Source organism: Paracoccidioides lutzii, assembly GCF_000150705.2.
Source record: "Paracoccidioides lutzii Pb01 unplaced genomic scaffold supercont2.12, whole genome shotgun sequence".
Classification (NCBI taxonomy): domain Eukaryota; kingdom Fungi; phylum Ascomycota; class Eurotiomycetes; order Onygenales; family Ajellomycetaceae; genus Paracoccidioides; species Paracoccidioides lutzii.
Genome location: NW_015440958.1, coordinates 488,263 through 510,383, shown reverse-complemented (window position 1 = coordinate 510,383; position 22,121 = coordinate 488,263). Strand labels below are relative to the sequence as shown.

Here is a 22,121-nt window from a genome sequence, read left to right as displayed (position 1 = left end):
TGTTAAATAAGGTTATGTCGCTTGGCCTTGCTGACATAATGTGAGATGATGGCCCTGGCAAGAAAAAGCAACGAACAACGGCCACATTGCATCTTCAAGGGCTCGGAGGAGGACATCGTATGTGTTCGGATTCGGGGAGCCAGAGACAAAAGGGATGGACAACAACTGTAGTGTCCGTGCTTTAAAAAGACTCCTGCTCCCTTTGCTTTCCATCAAGTGGCCTAATACTCTTGTTTGATACAGAGTTACATTTAACTACTCTGCCCAAGCTTCATGCACCTAACATCGCAGGGCCAAACCAAATAGCTACACATCGTACGCTCGCTCGGCTTTTCTCTTCTCTTCTCTCCAGATCTCTTATATACCACATCGTCTTTCTCTCAAGAACACCATAACAGTCCTTAGAATTTCCTGTTTATTTTCCAGCGCCTAACCTTTAGCGGTATTCCTCTTCCATGCCTGTTGCAACCCTAAGCCTACCCGCGACGTACACATAGACGCCTATGCGGAGTACCGTAGGCCCCGGCGTATCCCCTATGCAGTAATCAGAAAGTCCAATCTCAATTTTTCATCGGAACAATTAAGAAATGCGTTCCGCTTCCCAACTGTTCTACCTGGCTATTTTCGCCTGCGTGAATTCAGCTCAGGGAGAGACCTCTGTCTCCAGAGCCAGACCTCATCTTGACAACGCCTGCGCGGTAAGTTTTGATCTTTCCAGCTGGAAAGACACCCGTTTTGTACAATATAGATTATCCAACAACCTGTATCTTGAGCAGATCGACCCGAAAGCAACCGTCACAGATGCTTGTGCCTCATTCTCCACTCTAGAATCCATCAACGCCAAAATATCACCACTCGTCAAGTCCATTACCCATGATACAGACTTCTTCTCCTACTACCGTCTCAACTTGTTCAACAAGCAATGCCTCTTTTGGTCTGACGAAGCGGGAATGTGCGGGAATATTGCCTGTGCGGTGAATACACTGGATTCGGAGGAGGATATCCCCCCTATCTGGCGGGCAGAGGAGCTGAGCAAGTTGGAAGGCCCCAAGGCGGGACATCCGGGGAAAAAGCTTCAGCAGGAACGTCCAAAGGAAAAGCCGCTCCAGGGTATGCTGGGGGAGAACGTGGGAGAGACCTGTGTTGTCGAGTATGATGACGAATGTGATCAGCGGGACTATTGTGTGCCAGAAGACGAAGGCGCAACAGAGAAAGGAGACTATGTGAGTTTGCTAGATAATCCGGAGAGATATACTGGTTACGCGGGAATGGGAGCGAGACAGGTGTGGAACGCGATATATCGTGAGAACTGCTTCCTGAAGCCCCTCCCCACGTCTCAACCAAAGTTTTCCCCCAAGTTCCACTTGGGTAATCTCCAAGCGGCGAGGGATTTCAAAAGTGTCCTGAATAAACATGAGCGGGACCAGGTCGTCACTGGTGCGATACGGAATGAGGCCTATCCTCTAGACGACGAATGCCTGGAGAAACGTGTCTTCCATCGACTCATCAGTGGCATGCATGCATCCATCTCCACACACCTATGCTGGGACTATTTCAACCAGAAAACAGGCCAATGGCTCCCTAACCTCCAATGCTACAAAGAACGCCTACACGACCATCCAGAACGCATCTCAAACCTCCACTTCAACTTCGCCGTCCTCGTCCGCGCCGTGTCTAAGCTACAAAAGCATCTACAGACCTACTCTTTCTGCTCCAGCGATCCGCAACAGGATCAGGACACGCGCCAAAAAGTGCTTGCGCTCATCGACACCGTTGCCTCGCAACCCAAAATTTTCGATGAGACCATCATGTTCCGCGACGAGGCTGCAAATGGCCTCAAGGAGGATTTCCGCAACCGCTTCCGCAACGTCAGCCGGATCATGGACTGTATTGGCTGTGACAAGTGTCGGTTATGGGGCAAGCTGCAGACGGCCGGCTATGGTGCGGCGCTGAAGATCCTGTTTGAATTCGACGAGACGAAGAATGGCGATAACCCGCCGCTGAGGCGGACGGAGCTGGTGGCGCTTATCAATACGCTCGGGCGCGTGTCACATAGTCTTTCTGCTGTTCAGAGCTTTGAGCATGCGATTATGTCTGGCGCGGAGGACAGTTTACCCGTTCACACTACTGTTCCGAAGTTTTCTCCAGTCTCACCTGGTGGTAAATCTATAGCTGAATCCGGCGGTGGGAAGAAGGATGGAGTGAGGGATGGTCCACCGCCGGAAAAGGGTCCAGAGCAACGTGGCAGGAACTTACCGGTTGATGATTTAGAGGATGACGATAATGAGTGGTCGCAGGGCACAAAAAATCCCCGTTCTAAGACTGCGAAAGGAGGGGAGAGTATCATGGATCTTTTCTGGGAAGAATTCAATCTGGTGTGGCGGACGTATATATATGTGCTTAAGGGGTGGATTAACTTTCCTAGCACGGCGTGAGTTGCAACCCTCTCCTCTCTCCGTCCCTTTTTCCGCCCCTCTTCCATCCACGAGATGTATTCTAAATTCCACTTTACAGATGGAGAATCCTGCTCATGGAACTCAACCGGCTATGGGATTATTGGCTAGGCCTCCCCGTCCCGCCCCGGTCGTGGGAGATACATATTCCTCGGCACGATGAAATATAAAACCATTAGATGGATACTTTCGTATATAAGAGAAACGACAACAACATAATGTATTACTTACTGGTCCTTATTGAAGGGCCTATCTAAGTATATATATATATGGATCATGGAAACATGCAGCACTTACACACACACACACACACACACTGTGTATGAAAATCTGGTATATGAGGTGAAAAGGCGTTCGAGCGCTTTGGGCAGTTTACTTCATTCTAATACTTGGGCGGGAATTTTTCCACCTCCCCTCTTCCCCCCTTTTATCGTTGGCGTTTTTCTGTGGGACTGCGCAATTGTTGATCTCTACGCTTCGTGATATTTTTCCCTTCTTCCCCTCATCAATTCCATTCCATTCTCATTTCTGTATACATCGCATACCTATATATAAATAATATAAATAATACAATACATCCCATGTATATTGATGTAGTTAGTGTCACGGCGAATTGGACTGCAGCTGGTGCCAATTGGTTCAGTATAAACACGCACGGCGGACAATCCCCGACCCGTTTAAAGGTTATTCTGGGTTCCATCCAATGCCATTGCCCGTAGGACTTCCTGGTAACAACCCATGGATGCTTGCTCCAAGGGTTCATCTTCGATTCCGAGATCAGTTTGGGGCAACAACCAGTTGTCGGGCGCAGCAAAACTTTTCTTGTAAATAGTTTACCAATCGCAGGGGTTGCTGGTGTCCAATCCTCCCTGTGTTTCGAAATCATCCCATTATCGTATTGTTATATGACATGCCACCCGGGCTGCCATGGGGCAGTTTTGATGGGTGTAAGTGCTTTCATGATGTCATTGGTTTGTATATACACCGGGGGGATGTATTTTCAAGCCCAGTAAGTTTTCTGGTGGAATTATTTTAAATATATACATGGACACACAGTATTTGTATAACTACTTGTTAGTATTTGATCATTATGATGTTCATACGGTTGTGAATGCGAAGATTGAAGTCAGCTGTTGTACTTAGACCTTGTACTGAGAAACTAGCGGCGGGGATTTAGATAACCGCCTGCAGACTGCACTTGTGATACCGTTCTAACAGCTGATAATAAAGACTTAAATGAGTTTCTTTGGATCTTATTTGCTCATCCACAAACATTGTTAAGAAAAGGACCCGTTTCGTAGATCTAAACGCTGTACTTGTTCCCAACGTTGAATTTTTTGGCCCTCCTCGAACATCCTCGGTTCAAAGATCTACTCGAAAACTCTCCCCGCAACCTCTGCTTAGTCATCCCACCCTTCTCATCCTCGGCCAAACCCGCCTCCCAAGCTAAAAAAACATCGCCGTCCCAAGACTTCCCAACTTTTTCAACCTCCTACGCAACTGCACTCATCACACCTAAGTGTCTCTAGCAACGAAATCATAGCAGGAGAGAGAGAGAGAGAGAGAGAGAGAGAGAGAGAGAGGGAAAGTGGAAAGCAGAAAGCGGAAAGCAGAAAGGGTCTCTTGGGTTTCTCCATTCACATTCCTGGTCATCAAGCTCCTTTGGCCACTCTTGGAACAAGATATCATCGCATTAGAACATTCCAGTGACATTGCTTATACTCCACCATCACTCAGAGGTGACAAAGGGTCTCCCACAAGGTGTGAATTTGTGTAGGCGTTGCACAAATGGCGTCAGCATCACCACCTAAGCCCTGGGAGAGAGCTGGCGCCGGTGTTGGTGCTGCTGGTAAGTCCTACTACTTTCACCCCTTGAAGATATCCATGGATGAGTCAAAAGAGAGAGAGAGAGAGATAGTTTCTTTTCCTTGTCCCTATTCATTTGCTATATCTGCTATTGCACATTGAAGCAATGCCTGGCTAACAATATAACACCTGCGTGGGCCGAATAGTTTCTTCCGCGATCACAGCTCCGCTATCCACATCCCCCTCTGCTACATCCGCTACGACGATTTCCACCTCTGCAAACAGCATATCCTCTTCTGCCCCAGAATTGCCCTCTCGACCCAGCACTCTCAACTCTGTCGTTAACCAGACTGCATCAAACTACTCCCCCTATGGCGCGTCGCGAATAGGACAGACTCCATATGGTGGTGGTGGATATGGGGCCTACAGTAGTTACTCATCACCATATTCGCGGCTAGGAGGTATGGGATCGATGTATGGTGGATATGGGGGTGGATACGGGGGCATGTATGGTGGGATGGGTGGGATGGGTGGATACGGAGGCATGTACGGGGGGATGCCGCCCGGGGGAGACCCGAATAGCTTAACACACTCTTTCAATCAGAGTACCCAAGCTACATTCCAGATCATTGAGAGTATTGTTGGCGCGTTTGGAGGATTTGCCCAGATGCTAGAGAGCACTTATATGGCTACTCATAGCTCGTTTTTCGGTATGTTTCCTTTGGGTTTGGGTTTATGGCGGTATCCCTACACATATTGTATTCTTATACTAACGGAATTATTCAGCTATGGTATCCGTTGCAGAGCAATTTGGCAATCTACGAAATACCCTAGGCTCTGTCCTAGGCATCTTCACCCTCCTCAGATGGATAAGAACCCTTATCGCTAAACTCACCGGCCGCCCACCTCCCGCGGACGCAACATCCCTTACCCCATCCGCATTTGCCGCTTTCACAGGAAAGGGCCATGGACCCCCAACACTCCCAGATGGCTCCCCAGCACCCGCCCGCCCCTCCAAAAAGCCGTTCTTCTTCTTCCTTGCCGCAGTCTTCGGCCTTCCCTACCTCATGGGCAAGCTCATTCGCGCCCTTGCCCGCTCCCAGGAACTCGAAGCCAGACGCATGACGATGATTGGTCCGAACGGCGAACCCCTCCCAGCCAATCCACAAAACGCCATCGACCCTTCAAAGCTCGACTTCTGCCGTGTCCTCTACGACTACACCCCGGAAGCCCATAACACCGCCGGCGTCGACCTTGCTGTGAAGAAGGGCGATCTCGTCGCTGTTCTCAGCAGGTCGGATCCCATGGGTAACCCATCTGAATGGTGGCGATGCAGAGCTCGCGATGGCACCGTCGGATACCTTCCCAGCCCTTACTTGGAGACCATCCAGCGAAAACCGCAGCAGCAGGCTATCACGGCTGGTGCTACTGTATCTTTGCCTGCATCGAGGAGTAATACCCTTCTAGGTGTTGGAGCGGGTGGCGATGACCAGTTGAAGCAGCGGGCAAATAGCTTGAAAGCAGCTAATGGCAAACCAGAGATCAAGGGGAAGATGGGAGATATCTCCCCGGAGAGCTTTCAGAAGAATACGTTCTATTCGTGAAACTGTGTATAAAAGATGAAAACGTAATTGAAGATTTGAGTGGCTGACTGATTGGGCAGTTATCTTTTTCGGTGGTTTTTGGCTTTCTCTGAGGGTTTAGCTGGCCAGTTTTTCTCTTTGGTTTGGTCAGTTGCTAGTTTTGGCTGGGGTAATGACTGATTTCTGCTTCGTTTCTTATTTTTTCTTCGGTGTCTGGATCCTTGATACTCATTTTTTTTCTTTTTCCTTTTTCTTTTTCTCCATTCTCCCTTGGTTTTCGGCATTTGTGAATACATCATGTCCCGTCTACGCGCCCATCGGGTATAGTGTTTTAATTTCATTTGTTCCATTCTGTGTTTCAGTATGTATGTCTTACAAGGCGTTTAGGTATGTACGTTATGGGGTTATCGGATGAAATGAAACAGCTGTGACTGAAGTATGGAGACACCAGGTCTAGATGAAGTCTGAATGCAGAGCAGAAGCATGCGAACGTCTTTCATTTTACGTGTTTCACTCTCCTTAACTTCCTCCCCACGGCTCCTTTCTCTTTCTACATCCTAACCGTATCATCGTTTCTTCTTATTCAGTTGAAACTAAGTAGGTGTCAACTATCATTGCTTTGCTCCAGAACAACGAGTCACAGAGACCAATACATATGCAAAGATTATTCAGTGTCGAGGATCCCACCTGTTAGTCGGGCCGCAAATACTCATCTCTAGGTACTTTTCCAAAGTAGAAAAAAAAAAAAAAGAATCGTATTTCCCCTTCCTATCCATCCACCATCTCCCACCCTTCCCCAAACCCACCATCATCCCCTTCCATTTCCACTCCCTCTCCTTTTCCCGTCTTTACCACCACCACCACCTCCTCCTCCTCCTCCTCCTCCTCCTCCTCAGCCTCCCCTTTCCCCTCTTCCCCTACCCCAAAATACGCAGGAATCTCCCCTCGATCTGGTATCACATACATGATCCTCGCATCCTCACTCCTCCACAACTCATCCGAATAATACACCCTCCACAACCCCTCCCAGCACAGTTCTGGATTCTCTAAAAGAAACTGCTCGAAGAATCGCACTCGCATCGCCGTCTCCGGTTATCTCCTCATCTGATGAGAAGGAGAGCTTAGCCGCCAGCTCGCAAATTTGGCGTGGAACGAAGAGACCTTGTCGGTCTCGATGAACGCGTGCAAAACCATGTGGGACCAGAAGACTGCAGCCGTATATCTCTGCTTGGTTTCATGAGGTCGGCCTTGCTGGTGAAGGAACGAAGTAGCATCCCATGATGCAGTAGAGAGGGAAGAGGTTCTCCTGCTGTCATTTCTGTCGCCATCAGGCAGGATTTCAGCGTCTAACAGATAGTTAAAGATGCGACATACTAGCATCGCATGTGTAGCTGGGATCATGGAATTGTTGAAGCTACTATTGCTGGCTTCTTTCACTGCCCAGCGCACTTCCAGCAGTAGCTCTTCCGCACTTGGGTTACTGGAGCAGTACGACAATGATGCGTCGCTCGCAGAATATGGATATTTCTCATATAATACCGAAGCCACAGCCCGCTGAATCAGCCATTGCTCAGGTGTCTGTAGCGCTGTTGGTAGTGACTTTAAGTCCGGAAGTGCGGTGTGTGCACGCGCTTTGAGGCTAGTCCACAGTTTCTCAGTATAGTATCGTCTCCATATGTCGTCAGTTTCAAAGAGTGAGGGGAAGAGGATAGAGATACTTTTGAAGTGGAGGTTGGTGATGTCTAGTCCTGAGTTAGTGGGGATAGATTCTAACGCTGCATGCAGCATCTGGATCCAGAAGAAGGCCTGGGTTTCGGAATAGGGGTCTATATATGTTGTGCGATTGGAAGATGATGCCAACGTAGCTCGAAGCCGCATTATATGTGACTGGAGGACAGACATAGTCTCGCTAATAATTGTGTCACGACGCCATTTAGAGAGTGTCATGGTCTTAAAAGTTGCGAAGGCAAAGCGTTTATAGATTTCTGAGGATTTCTTAATTGTGCATAGTTGTGTGTAGAGATCCTCGGGCTTGTTTGTCTCTTGGGTTTGGAGAGTTCGTTGTTGGCTCTCTGCTCGACAGCTTATGTGATGAGGAAGTGATTTTATGTTGAGGAGTTTCCAGCCGTTTTTAGCCTCAGGACTGGACAAAACATCCTTGGAATAATACAAATCCCAGGAAGAGCTATCTGTAAGATCAGGATTCTCCAAAATAACGTCATTGAATCCTTTGCGGTCGGGAAATAAACCGGTCCTTTTGTAGAAGGAGAGCATGTTGTGATAGATCCGGTGAAGCCAAAATATTGTCAATGTCCTAAATATGTTTACCGATCGTCTTATCAGCTAAACATCTTCTTGCTAGAAGTGGCAGATGCAATAATAACAGCCACAACTAAGGGGCCAAGAGACGGACCTATGGGGCGAAGTATCTCGAAATTTATGCGGCGCAGCCTTCAACATCATATCTAGCCGCTCAAGAAACAAATCAGCAGCATCGAATATCACGCTTTCCTTGAGAATACACTTTTTGAGTGTTAGGAACCCAGCACGCAAATGGTCCTGATGATCCCATTTTTCCAGTTCCCCAGAAATCATCCGTCGCATAAATTCATCTGAATCTAACTGGTCATTCACATCGTTGGATCCTGTCTCTTTTCTCCCCAGGAAATCATCTGACAAAGGTTTTGGGGCACGTAGACTGGAATGATGTGGCGGCACCATAGCCTTCATCGAAACACCTTGGACATAGTTTTTCTCCATTCGAGCTGCAAGGATGAGTCTGAGCATCTGTAGCTCCACTAAGTTGGTCTAAATCATCGTACAGTTCGCATGGATATGACAATTTCGGTCTGTACTCGTCCAGAACCTCCTTCACGCTTGAGATTTGTCTTTCGACTCGAGGATCACCACGGAGCATCTGGTTGCGATTGGTAAAGATCACAGCTAGGTATTTGGCTTCAGTTATTCTTCCCAGGATATGTTTTAGATCTTCAATAGCATTATTGAGCTATGTGAGTGCCATGTTGATCGAAGATCTCTGTAGGATCCATGGCAAACAAAAACAGGACGTCCGGACCTTGGTATTGTTGGAAGAGCCCTTGTGGAGTTCGTTCACATCCGCCTATATCGTTCAAGTCAATCATCTGTTTAGAAGGGCGCCTTTCTCTGACGCTTCATGTGCTTAATGTAACGAAGGAAAGGCAAAAGAACAATGAAATCTAGAAAGAAACATCACCACGATCCAGTTCTAAATCGAGAAACAGGGAGACATACACCCTATATCCCAGAAAGTAATATTGATGCCCTCAGAAAGTACATGGACCGTCTCGACTAATAATACCCGATTAGCTCTATTTCAAGGCGCCACGGGTGGGGATGGAGGGAAACAGTGTACACACCATTGGAAGTCTGGCGCATTGTGGGAATCGTAGCTATTTGTTCCTTCAGCTTGAGCTGGCATAAAAGGGTGGTCTTCCCCGTATTGCCCTGTCCCAATATAATGCATCGGTAATAGTTTTTATCTTTGAAGAACCTATTGGCATAGGAAATTCCTGGAAGGCTAAAATTCACCATCATTAATGAAAGAATGTAAAAATGAGAACGGTACAAAATGAAAATAAATTGAATAACAATATATAGTTATTGCTTCAATTTTTGAATGGCACAAAAGATAATGGATCTCAGGCTCATTGTCATTATATATATACATCGACCCCCAGCAGCCCCACACCCCCATGATCTCTAGTCGTAGAAATATGATATGTGGCTTTTGCGCTGAGAGATGCAGGCAGCTCAATTATTGTTTTACTCACGGATATCTTCAGAAATATACCTCGTCGAACAGCTGGACAGAGAGAATGTTTAAAATAGTAGGCATCAATATTCGAGAGCCACCAGCGCTGAAGGACCTTAGCGGCGGACAGCTTCAGTTCCCCGCAAGCTGATGCCATAACTCAGTTTGTTGGACAGCAGATTAGGGTGGAATGCCACTTGACAACATCCTGAACGATGATGCTCTGGATGCTGTAGTTTGATAGTAATAATCTTGTCTTTTTTTTTTTTTTTTTTTTTTTTTTTTTTTTTTTTTTATATATATATATATATATATATATATTCCCCACGGATACTGAGCTTCGAGAATGGTTGAAATGCCGGCTTGCTTCGCCTTCCTATTGGTCAATAGGCGCAAGTAGTTGGGCAACAGTGTTTAGTTCAACTCGAAGGCCCAAAGCTCAGGCTCTCAAATGCAGTGGTCGGCTTGCAATTTATCCCTCTTCCATTCCTGAGTGTAAAATAGGATGTGCAGATACGTATACACCCAATGAACAACATGGACACGATACAGCTTGCGACTACTCAACAACTTGGAAAATTACCCAACCCACACGGTCAATCAAGTTCATGCTCTGCTGTCAGTTCCTTCACAGTTAAACAATCTACTACGTGGCTTTTCACTAGGGACCCCATTCTTTTCTCTCCACGGCAACGAAGACTTAGCCTTGTTTCAAAAATCGTCCAGGTTTGCTTTGTTTTGCTGTCCCACCCTGATGGACGTCGGCAGTTTAAACCGGGGAATTCCGTAGTGAATTATGACAAAGAGATATCTTCTTTGAGATAGACGCAATTTTTCTTGCTGGACCACATGCATATATCTGCATTGCTTCCTTTGGGTGAAATTGCTAGTGAAGCCCAAATTTAAGCCCCCCGTACAACAGACTTGCAACCCCACCTCCCCTTCCTTTGCCCCTATCTGTGAGCACTGGAACCTCGACAGAATATCATTCCTCACTCATCCGAATATAGCATGCCTATCATGTGGCTTTTGGTCCTTCTGCCGTCTATTGAGGTGTCAAAATGGCATATTTATGTCGTCAAGGAGTCCATGCTCGGCGATCAACCTGAATTCAAGAGACACTTTCCAAAACAATAGCAAACAGAGTGTCACAGTTCAGCTCCTATTGGCCAAGCCGAGTCTCAACACAGGACAATTATTCCAGAGAGCTCTTTAATTGAAGATGCTAATCCGTAATGAGGGATAGCACACACAGATACTCAATTGCCACAGAAAAATCTCGCCAAAATTTCAATGCTGCTAGGAATGATCTAGGGCAAGTTAAAATCTGGTATCCATGTGTGATTCCTAATATGTAAAACCTACACCGACAACTAATTCAAAAAGCGCCACCAGGATATACTCGTCGTATTGACATTCAAAACACTGTCAGCCATCCAGACCGTCCAGTAAGACTGCGATCATCCATTTCATGGTATTGGCATGCCGCCCAATCGATCCTCGCCTTGAGATTCGGGGACTGGTTTACTCGGGAAATGAAACTGGTGTTGTTAGATAAGTCCAGTTTGATCTTCCCATAAATGGTTCGTTTCGAACTAGCGCTGGTATATTGCGAGTCGTTTTGTATTCTAAGCCTTGGAGTTGTGTAGGAATACAAAAGCTTGTTACTGTTCCCTTTACTTCCGACTTCAACGACCCAGAACAATCGAAGTCGTAGCTGGGACAGGAGCACTACTAGAGCCTGTGCTTGTAACATTGCTCGTATGGGCCAAGAGGAATTTGCAACATGTAAGTGTGTACTTGCAGGCGCGCGTCCACGTTTCATCATTTTGGTTGAAGCCTAACTTGATGCTGGCGTCTCCAATTTTATCCCGTTTGATCTCGTAGGGTAGTTTGAGGCCTAGAACCTGTGCCTGGAGGGTACGTGTGGCTGGCGAACGCTCCCCCGATCTGGGATGCCGGTGAGAGGATGGGGAATGGGCACGTAGGGAAATAGGCGTGTTCTCCACGTGCTCTCCTAGCTGCCGTAGACATTCAAGAAAGGCAACCATACCAGCATCAAAACGGCGGTGGATCCATGGGAGGTGTAAAGGGAGATCACCCGAAGAGTAGAGATCGAGGGACGTAATCTTTGGCGGTGGAAGCGCATCGGGATGATTTGCTGTTGGCGTGCCTCGGTGAGATATGTTCGTATTTAGCGACTGCTGTGGGTACTCTATCTTTTCGATCCTCGAAGTAGATCCCAAAGGTTTTAATCTGTATCCTTGAAATTGGAAGCCTAGTTTGTCGGCGACAGCAGCCAGAAGAAGGAGGGTTTGGCCCCAGGCAGCATTTATCTCGGACCACTCAACAGATGGGTTCGCGAGACGGCCAAGGCGCAATCCATTAATGGTGCCAAAATACCCATCATGCCCTATGCAAAAAGTGTCGTTGTATACGTTTGTCCGCTGAAGTCGCTCAAGTTGCCGAGAATCGTGATCATACTTCATATTCAAAGCATCCCGTTCATTCTGGAACTCAGAGAGGGTCAAGGCAAATGCGTTTCGGTCACTCCAGAACTGTTCTTCTTCCAGGTCAAGCTGACGGGACTGCTCCTCTAGCTCAGCAATATCTATATCAACCTGAGCCTTCTCCTTCTCTAGGGCTAAAAGTTCTTGAAATGCATCTTCCTCGGCTTGCAGTGTCGCTTTGAGTTCATCTTCCGCAGCCTGTACTTCTTCTGGGGCGGGAATAGAGTTATTTAAATTTTTTAGAAAGGATATATATGCATCACGTTCCTTTGTCCCAGTTTGCAGCCGTTTTTGAAGCCCTTCGATAAGCATATCTGTGCATTCAGTGCATATTGGGTGATCAATATCGGAACGAGCAGATATGATCTCGAAAAGACGAGCAGATTTTTCAACCTGATCGGAGTATGCTTGGCCCTCATGCGCCCCTCGTTGGGGTTCAGATACGACGGGCAAGCCACCCTTTGATGCTCGACGGCCATCACCATTTACAGTCGGAGCGGCATGCGCAGGAACCACCTGAGATTCACTCAGCATCACAAACGACATGCCGGGTCCATCTCTCACACCTGCTCGGGACTGTCCGAGCAAACTTCCTGAACTATACCGAGGGGCGGGGACTGTTCTTTTGTAAACAGGGGTCGTCGCTCGCCGAGAAGCCTTGTCGTAGAGCTGCTGTCGCTCAGGAGGGAAGGTCGGGCGCGCAGCAGACTTGCTGGAAGGGTCGGGCAATGACTTGCCAGTCGAACCTGATACACGTCAGATTTTGTAAGTTACTTGGGGTATAAGCATTTTTACCTATGAGAAGATCGAAGGCAGCCGGGTTCAGATCCTCAAGGGAACCGTCGAGCTTGAGAGGCGTACGGCACTTTTGGCAGTACATGGTTGAGGTGTGGAAAGCCCTCATATATCATGGTTGAAGTCGAGAATCGAGTGGGCTCACACACGCTCAGAAATCTGGATTCAAGCTCCGTTTGAGCATTGCGGGACATGAGCCGTGGTATGCAGTATGGAGGTTGGTGGTGTTGAAGCTGTTTTATGTGGTTGATGTCAGGAGGCTCTGTGGCTGCGGCTAGCAGGACCATCCCTAACATTACTAGGGACCACCCCCCAGAGCTTACATAATGATCACGTGAGTGCTATTACTCCCAGGACCACGCAGGGACCGCAGGGCTGGAGAGTCAGAAAACATCTGAAATCTTGAATTTGAACATGATAACTCTGATGAGTTGAGATATCTCTATGACCCTGGATTTCAGACTATTGACTAACATTTGATTCAGCTGTAGCTGTGCAGGCTGCTGCTACAGCTTCAACATAACTAGTTGATATATTCAAGTCATCAGCTTAAGCTGAAACTCTTTTGATTCCACATAACCTGGAGGAAATTGTCCTCAACACTCTTCAGGTAGCCCTTGCAGAATCTGCCGCAGCTGGTGCAGATCAATTCAATTACCAAGAATCAGATCAAGGCTCGGAGCCTGAGCCTGACCCTGAGTCTCAAGTGAAAGTCAAACTACAATCTGAGCCTAATGTCTTTTAGATTGATATTCAAAAACACTCACAACTGGATGAATATACAGCAACTGGTGATAATGAAGTTCAGTCAGTGATTGATCAACTTAATGCATTTGCTGAGCCTTGAGGGTTCTGCATAGTCATCTGAAAATTGAGGAAGAAGCAGGCCTGAAGTGCTGTTAATACTGAAATCACCTCTGTTGATCTATGCTATGATTAATCATATGTTTTCAAATCCCTGATTGACTGTGAGAATAGATGAAGAAAGTATATTTCAATTAGAAAAACCTGCTTATGGTGATGCATTCTCAAGCTTTGCAAAAATAAAAAATTAATTTGAAAGCTTGCACTTTCATTTGAGATAATAGAGTCATCTTCTCATAATCATCCAGCTACTTTACTATAAAAATCTCATTGATTATTCAGATGAAGAGATTTTCAAACCTAATTCAGTGATGAAATTGAACAGTTATTCAGGTTGAAAACTCTCAAACCTGTGAATATATACAATATAATTCATGTAATGAATTTTAGATGTTTAATTTATCAAAATAATATATATAAACTGCTATATAAGTTGAAGATTTACAAACAGCAAAAACTCAGCAATATTCAATTCTTTTTTTTTGAATTGAATGAGTCTTTTAAATGAGTTGTTTAATGATAACTGGCTGAAAATAAGATAGAATAAGTATTTTTTACTTACAAACTCTACATTAAGATGAGAAAGCATAATCATAATGTATTATTTATGAACTGCACTTATAATTCAAAATGATTTAAGATAAAGCTATTGAATATTGTTATAATCAACAAGTTCAATAAGATAATTTATATTGCTTTTGAGCTGCTGAAGTATGAGAATAAGAAATATTTTATCTGAACACTATAGCATCTATTTTATTGATCTTGTGAATCAGCAAGAGTCTTGAGCTGTTGCATGAGTGAACAAGATGTTGCATCTCAAACAGTATGCAATATTTTAAGTTGAAGATATTCATCAAATCATTAAAACTAAGTTAGATGATTACAATGATTTTGATCAATTAATTAAGGAAATTGAGCTTTTGATACAGTAATTCTATCAAGAGAACATTGTGAAAATGAATTGTCAACTCATGATAGTGAATCCTGATCTTGCACAGTCACTAGATATAGAGAACATAATCTATTAAAATCTCTGAAGTAAAGTCTTCATCAACATGATAAGAAAAATTGATAATGAGTTGCAAGAAGTTTGTCAGCTGCTGCAGCAGCAGCAGTGACAGCAGAGTAATAATCAATTGTCAGTGTGCAGCAACACCTTCTCTGCTAGCACTAGCTATCCTTGCAAGTATAAGATCAAGGCATGACTTGATGCCAACAAATCACTGCAGCCAGAAGATTTCCACCCTCAGTGGCAGTTTTATCGTGGTGTGAAGCCTGCTGTTGTTTCACAACAGCCAGAGGAAGTGCTCAGAATCTATCTTCCAGTTTGAGACCCTGTTGAATTGATAGCACCATGGGGTCAGATTCTTGCAACTGGTAGAGTGGCATCATTGTTCAAGAATGTGGATATCAAGCTTCAGGAGGCATTCCAGGAAGGTCAGGGGCCAGCACCAGCTGCAGCTGCAGCTGTCAGGCATCCCAGAGCACTGCCCAGGTTTAGTGGCTGCAAAGGAAGAGGTCATACTATTTGAAGATGCCCTGAACACATTGTTAGTACAGCCCCAAACTAGAATATATAGATAATATAGTCTCATTTCAACAATTCCTTTGTTTTTCATCCCTTCCCAGCCTGAATCTTAGGAATATGGAGTCTGTCACACTCCTGCTGCATTAAAACTTCTTCTTCTTATTTGACGCCTGAATGAGCTCCGCGTTGAGATGTTGGCCATTACCTTTTTCGGAAGGATGGTCTTCATAGCAGTAAAAAAGACTTACATAATAGATTATATAAGCAGGGTGGTCCTGGCGGGGATAATATTCACGTGATTTATTATGTAAGCTCTGGGGGGGGGTGGTCCTAGTAATGTTAGGGATGGTCCTGCTAGCCGCAGCCAGGCTCTGTTCCTGATTAGATAAGGCAAGCAAGGACTGGACGCTAACTAAAATAGGAAATCTTATAATTCGGGGCTACCAAACTGAAGAAATACTACAAAAAACCAGCGATTATTTCTTTTGATATTGCTCAAGTTGCTCAACTGGTGCGGTATGTTTTCCGTTTGAAGCGAAGCGGTTCTCGAAAGCTCGCTGACACCTACGGAAACGTTACAGCGTTTTCCAGTCATCTAGATATACTCCCCTCAAGTTACGTTCGTTCCTTGCCTTCGACAAGCAAGTAAACACAGCCTCCACTCAGAAAACTACTGCGATGGCAACCATTTAAGCCGGGGAAATATCTACTCTCATTGATTTGGATTGACACACCTTTTCATTCGCCCTCTCCGTTTGAGTCTAGCCGACTTAGCATATCATCGACATGTTTGCAACGAAGCGACCAACAAAGCGCATGCGTATATTAGGGCCCTGGGATTTGAACCTTGCCAATATAGTGCCCGAAATAGATGTCAATGCCGCACGTCAAGCGAATGATCTGCGGTTGAAGTCACGTTTTGAAGATATATTTGAAAAATATGGAAAGGACTTCAGTTCTGTTGGAGATGAGATTGACTTGGCGACGGGCAGGATCATTATTGACAATGGACATATTGAGAAAATGAGAAATGAGCAGGATCTCGGGGCGCAAAAATGGAGATACGAATTCGATCCTCTTGGTGAAACTGAAGCCACTACGGATCGCCTGGATAAGTCTCCCAATTTTCCGACTATAAATCATTCTAGGCAAAATAAAGAGCCTACGGAGGTCGAAGAAGTTCACCCGAGAAACGTCATTAGTTTTGGGGAGGGCTCTCACAGCATTTGCAGCCGGAATTCTGGGCTTCGTAGTCGAAACGGCTCTCCGTTTGAGAACGGTGTGTCGCCTCGTAATGGTTTCTTGCATAGGACTTCGAGCTATTTGAGCAGAGAACGAGTGAGGACAAGTTCACAATCTGTAGAACCACTCTGGCAAACTTCTGAAATCGACAATCGCCTTTTCGGGTCCTTTCCGGCACCTGCTTTAACCCCGATCTTTCCAAGGAACCGATCTGTTTCACCTCCAAATTCCGGGTCACTATGGGCGCTTCCCCAAACTGGTCGACCAAAATTGTCGCGGACAAAGGGGCGCAAACCTCTTGGGGCGCGAAAAATTCGATCATTGAAAAGATCCAAATCCTCTGATTGTATTTCCCATTCTGATTCGGATGATCCTCTTCAGAATGCCTTTCGTTCTGTTTCCACACCATCCAAAACGCGTACTCCCGCTAAAGCTACCATCGCCGCTTCTACGCTCTGCACTAACAAATCGTCGACAATTATACGAGAGCCTACCAAAAAATCAGATTCGTCTTATCCCTCTCCGTCCTATCCTTTACAAAAATCCGAGTTACATGATCATAAACCTGAGGATGAGATGCCACAATCATCTCCTCAAAACCATGACCAACAAAAACTGGGTATCCTTACAGAGTCGCCTTCATTTCAAGTGAATGATTCCATAGAAAATTCTGTGGAAAGTGAGTCATCTACCAACCCGGAGAATGATATATCTCTATATGAACCTGATTCAATATCAAAAATTCCTGAAACATCAAAGCCAGCAAAACTTAGCACTGCAACCGAGCCTTTAACGCCTAGTGAAATAAGAATTATCTTAACTCTACGGGTAGTACAGAAGCGACCTTGGAAAGAGGTTTACCGCTCCATTCCTGAAAGGACATCTGGGCAGCTAAGACATTGGTACTATGTCCGGTCTGTCGATATCAAAAGATGTCGTCCACCAGAAATATCGTGGACAGAGGAAGTAAAAGATGCGCTGGAGTCTTTTAAGTTGCAATCTGAGGTTTCATGGGAGGATTTAGAAGCTGCACTCAAAGGCCAAACGAGAAATGAGTTACAGTGCGAATGGGCTAAGATATGTCTAGGGGAAGCGTGGGAAGATTGGAAAAGCTCCTATTGTCCACCAACTCAGCAACAGGAGTGGCAATTTAAAACACCGACCAGACTGCCGAAAAGAACTCTGGTTATAAAATCTCCATCACTGGTGAAACTTCTACAACCGGCTCGAACGGTCTCACGTCGACCAGCGCCCCTCACGCCGTTCTCTGCTCCGGCCAAACAAGTCGAGCAAAGTGATGAGAGTGACGATAGTGATGACCCTCTTTCCGAAGCCTTTGACACAGCATGGAGCGGGGCAGGCTTATCTTCGATTCAGGTCGACACGCCTCCCAAAATGCGCACTCCACAGAAGAGGCAAAGTTTGATAAAAATTGCGGCCTCACCCTATAAACGGCGGACCCCAAAAGAGCAGTTCGACGTATAATGTCGTAGTTTTATAGAAAAAGATAGTTTCGACTTCATGTAATCACTTTTTGTATTTTTGTTGAAATTATACACAAAATTTGCCATCTACTCCTCTTCACCCTTTGCATTAAGAACATCCTCGAGCTTGGTATCAACAGCACTTCCAACATTGCCAGCCTTTTCCCAAAATTTCGATAAATGCCGCGTGCCTGAATCGCAAAGTATCGTCACAACCCTGTGCCCAGGTCCAAGTTTTATGGCTGTTTTAACTGCTGCGAAACCTGTGTTCAAATTTGAGTCAGCCTTTGCCGGGGGATCAGAGGAAATGGAAGGGAAACGGAAACGAATGGGCTAACTTACAATTGACGGCACTGCTGCTCCCGATAAATATACCATCTTTTTCCACCAACCACCTCGCCATCGCAATAGCCTGAACGTCTGTAACCCTAACAGCATCATCCACTAGCTCTCTCCCAGCCTCAAAATTTACGGTAACGCGGTTGATTCCGATACCCTCGACAATAGTATCCACCTGTCTTCGCCTCCTGGTTCCCTCCCGCTCCTTCACGTCGAACATGACTCCATAACGAACGCGATTATAAAGACCGCTTCCCTGTGGATCTGCAAGCACGACAGACATTTCAGGAATGCGAGGTTTCAGAAACAGTGCGATACCTGATATGGTGCCTCCGGTTCCGGCACCTGCAACAAATGCGTCAAGTTTACCACCGCACTGAGCGAAGATCTCCGGACCAGTTGTTCGAAAGTGAGCTTGCCAATTTGCTGGATTTTCGAATTGGTCTGCGAAAAAGCCCCGACCTTGTTTACCAGCCGCATGCGAGGCATAGAGATCTGCGTCTGGCGTCTCAGATATTTCGTGCGCCTGGGGATGATGACGGCTTGACGAGGAAGGGCGGACTGGAGAAGATTCTGGAGATGGGGAATGGGATTTCGCGAGAGCGCGTGCCCTATTTACGAAATGGCCCGTTTCTACGATTGGTGCTGGTGGCACACGATCTACGACAGCACCTAGTTTCAGGAGGAGATTCGACTTTTCTGTGGCTTGGTCGGATGGCATGCAGCTGTGAGAGATTGTGTATCAACATATATAGATGACGATATACATATGGATATGACGATATATATGACGATGTATATATATATATATATTAGATGAACGAGCGGACAAGAAGATATATGGCAAAACATACATGTGTGCTAAATACCCTCTGGCTCTTGCCAGCGTAGCGAGTGAAATGCCGGTAGATCCCACTGTGCCTTCGTAAATGGCATCTCCAGAATACGGATGGAGGAGACCTTCTTCCTCCGCCTACAGGAGGGTGTCAGCGATGCATCAACTATGCTTATAGGTAGTTTTTCACAACCGACCGTTTTTATTATATTTAGAGCCACACGGTCTTTAGGACTGCTTCCAGCTCCGTTGAGAAACTGGGGAGCTATGTTAGAACATAAATACACCGTTCAGTGATAAAATAGCCTGGTAACCAACATGGCTCACATACCTCCGCCTTTGCAAGAATCTCACATCCTGTAGCATCAGATAGGGACTTGATCCTAAACAGAGGCGTATTTCCAATGCACCCTTCTATCCCATCGACGATTGGTGGCGGGCCGGGCCTGCAAGATAAACCGTATTCTAGACCATCAAGCATGTCGCCATTTTTAATCTCTATGCCTTCACACGCCTGTCTTTCATTCCGTTCATTACTGTGACCTTTTCGCCGACGTTGCTGCTGCCGGTAGCGGCGCTCAAGACCAGGGTATATGTCTCTTATTCCAAGAGCGAGTACCACTCCAGCCAGAAAAGCGGCGGGTATATAGAAACGTGGAGTGTCAATCATAGTCCAGGGATGAAAAGAAATATCTGCTTCTATCATTTATATATATGTATATATATACTTGGAGGGAAAAAGGAGCCATGTATGTAGCAGTAATAGTTGCATCCACATGTTCATGTTCGTTAGACGGTGGTGATATTCGAGAAAGTTGCAGTTGTCTCATGCCGAAGCGAAGCTTGGACCTCTGGCTCACCAATTTCTCTCGCCAACTGCAACTCCACATACACAACAACCTCCCGGCTCTTCGCCTCCGGTACTCTGCTTCTCCCACCTCCCTTGCGCTGCCTACACTATGGATTCGCCTGTTGTCGCACTTATTTTCCGGCAGCTATTCCGGCATAAAGGGTGCCGGATCCGCCATTCGCATGTTTGTATGCGCTCCAGCGACCCAATTCCGGCTCGTTCCCGAACGCATCAACAATGCCGCTCCTATGCCACCAAACCGACCCTCAAACGACGATCACTAGAAGACCCTACCTTCTGGAAACACAGGACAGATGATTTCCCAAGAGACATGTCCAAGGAGTTGCAGGAGTATCCGATGGTAACATCCACAGATTTACAGTCACGATATCATCGACCAAGGCGTGTGAAGATGCTGGCTAGGGACTTTATAGAGGGTAATTGAATAGAGTGGGCTCGTTTCGCTGCATTTTAAATGGACTAATATCCTCGTTTCCGACTTTTAGATAGTTTGTATAATCCCAATTATGGCTACTTTTCAAAGCACGCGACCATTTTCAATCCGGGCGAGCCGTTTGATTTCAACAGTATGGCTGACGGGCCCGAATTCAACCGATTGTTAGGCCAGCGATACAAGGAGTTTGAGGACAAGTTGGATGCGGTGAAATATGATGAGAGTCGTCAACTATGGCACACACCGACAGAGCTATTTCGGCCGTACTATGGGGAAGCAATTGCCCGATATCTTGTGACAAACTACAAGTTGACTCTGTTTCCATACCACGACCTGATAATATATGAGATGGGAGCCGGAAACGGGACTCTGATGCTGAACGTATTGGATTATATACGAGACGTAGATCCAGAGGTCTATCAACGCACCAAATTCAAGATCATCGAGATTTCGCCCTCACTGGCGAAACTGCAACAGAAGAATCTGAAAAATTCCATACACAGCAGCGGCCACAGAGGCCATGCGGAAATCATAAACCAGTCCATATTCGACTGGAATACCTATGTCCATTCACCCTGTTTCTTCCTTGCGCTCGAGGTGTTCGATAACTTCAGCCACGACGCAATCCGTTACGATCTAGAAACTGGACAACCAAGACAAGGTTGCGTGCTCATCGACGCAGACGGTGAATTTTACGAATATTATATCCCAAATCTCGACCTAATAGCTTCGAGATACCTTCGAGTCCGTAAAGCTGCTGCACGACGACCATTCCCTACACCCCTTCGCTCCCCGCTTGCCAGAAAGATTCAAGCTGCCCTCCCATTTGCACCGAACATGACATTACCAGAATACATACCTACTCGCCTAATGCAGTTCTTCGATATCTTGCGTGATTACTTCCCCGCCCATCGACTCGTTACCAGTGACTTCAATAGCCTTCCCGACGCAGTGCCGGGCTACAATGCCCCTGTCGTTCAAACACGATATCAGCGTACAACCGTTCCGGTTTCCACTCCATTTGTACGATTATCCCTTTCCTTATCTTAGTCTACACCTAGATTCTATCCCTCCCATAACCCCCTATCGCTTCCCCTCACCATAAGAAATAATTTGCATTCGAAATAAAAAACATATTAAAGAAAGAAAAAAAATTGAGAAACTAACGCCCCTGATTTTACAGGTCCACCAAGGCTACTTCGACATCTTCTTCCCCACAGACTTTAACCTGATGGAAGACGTATACCGGGCCATCACCGGTAAATTAACGCAGGTATCCAGTCACGCTGATTTCCTCGAACGCTGGGCATATGTCGAGGACACAGAGACGCGCAGCGGCGAGAACCCGCTGTTGAATTGGTATAAAAATGCTAGCGTCATGACTACGACTTGAAGATTTTGTATAAATCGATATTAGGGAATGGATTTACATGTATAGAGAGAGGGAGTGCTGATTTTTATTTAATAACATGATTAATTAGAGAATCTCTTAATGTAACTTAAGTATTAGAAATCATCTTTTTAAAGAATCATGATCGCTATTTTCATGATGCCATGCTCAAGCCATATTCATATTCATTAT

At 45.9% G+C, this 22,121-nt stretch overlaps 8 protein-coding genes across 8 annotated transcripts; 4 read left to right on the top strand and 4 right to left on the bottom strand.

Moving 5' to 3' along the window:
- Window positions 1–587: 587 nt before the first annotated feature.
- PAAG_04810 (endoplasmic oxidoreductin-1) lies at window positions 588–2,435 on the top strand (the record flags this gene model as incomplete). The annotated part of the gene is made up of 2 exons (XM_015845383.1): window positions 588–698; window positions 777–2,435. The coding sequence occupies 2 exons, from the start codon at window positions 588–590 to the stop codon at window positions 2,433–2,435; spliced, it is 1,770 nt and encodes a 589-aa protein (XP_015699609.1).
- A 1,806-nt stretch (window positions 2,436–4,241) lies between these two features.
- PAAG_04809 (hypothetical protein) lies at window positions 4,242–5,863 on the top strand (the record flags this gene model as incomplete). The annotated part of the gene is made up of 3 exons (XM_015845382.1): window positions 4,242–4,302; window positions 4,466–4,969; window positions 5,046–5,863. 3 exons carry the CDS (start codon window positions 4,242–4,244, stop codon window positions 5,861–5,863), a joined length of 1,383 nt encoding a protein of 460 aa, XP_015699608.1.
- Window positions 5,864–6,610: 747 nt separating this feature from the next.
- On the bottom strand, window positions 6,611–6,922 carry PAAG_11931 (hypothetical protein; the record flags this gene model as incomplete). Its single annotated transcript, XM_015847495.1, has 1 exon — window positions 6,611–6,922. The coding sequence occupies one exon, from the start codon at window positions 6,920–6,922 to the stop codon at window positions 6,611–6,613; it is 312 nt and encodes a 103-aa protein (XP_015702885.1).
- Window positions 6,923–6,934: 12 nt separating this feature from the next.
- PAAG_11930 (hypothetical protein) lies at window positions 6,935–9,415 on the bottom strand (the record flags this gene model as incomplete). Its single annotated transcript, XM_015847494.1, has 6 exons — window positions 6,935–8,156; window positions 8,256–8,650; window positions 8,709–8,849; window positions 8,919–8,963; window positions 9,159–9,172; window positions 9,241–9,415. 6 exons carry the CDS (start codon window positions 9,413–9,415, stop codon window positions 6,935–6,937), a joined length of 1,992 nt encoding a protein of 663 aa, XP_015702884.1.
- Window positions 9,416–11,323: 1,908 nt separating this feature from the next.
- Window positions 11,324–13,025, bottom strand: PAAG_04806 (beclin-1; the record flags this gene model as incomplete). The annotated part of the gene is made up of 2 exons (XM_002793231.2): window positions 11,324–12,891; window positions 12,941–13,025. 2 exons carry the CDS (start codon window positions 13,023–13,025, stop codon window positions 11,324–11,326), a joined length of 1,653 nt encoding a protein of 550 aa, XP_002793277.1.
- A 3,096-nt stretch (window positions 13,026–16,121) lies between these two features.
- Window positions 16,122–18,062, top strand: PAAG_04805 (hypothetical protein; the record flags this gene model as incomplete). The annotated part of the gene is made up of 1 exon (XM_015845381.1): window positions 16,122–18,062. One exon carries the CDS (start codon window positions 16,122–16,124, stop codon window positions 18,060–18,062), a length of 1,941 nt encoding a protein of 646 aa, XP_015699607.1.
- Window positions 18,063–18,148: 86 nt separating this feature from the next.
- On the bottom strand, window positions 18,149–19,905 carry PAAG_04804 (cysteine synthase; the record flags this gene model as incomplete). Its single annotated transcript, XM_015845380.1, has 5 exons — window positions 18,149–18,324; window positions 18,404–19,125; window positions 19,255–19,373; window positions 19,433–19,492; window positions 19,567–19,905. 5 exons carry the CDS (start codon window positions 19,903–19,905, stop codon window positions 18,149–18,151), a joined length of 1,416 nt encoding a protein of 471 aa, XP_015699606.1.
- A 289-nt stretch (window positions 19,906–20,194) lies between these two features.
- On the top strand, window positions 20,195–21,932 carry PAAG_04803 (hypothetical protein; the record flags this gene model as incomplete). The annotated part of the gene is made up of 3 exons (XM_002793228.2): window positions 20,195–20,522; window positions 20,592–21,562; window positions 21,723–21,932. The coding sequence occupies 3 exons, from the start codon at window positions 20,195–20,197 to the stop codon at window positions 21,930–21,932; spliced, it is 1,509 nt and encodes a 502-aa protein (XP_002793274.1).
- Window positions 21,933–22,121: the final 189 nt, after the last annotated feature.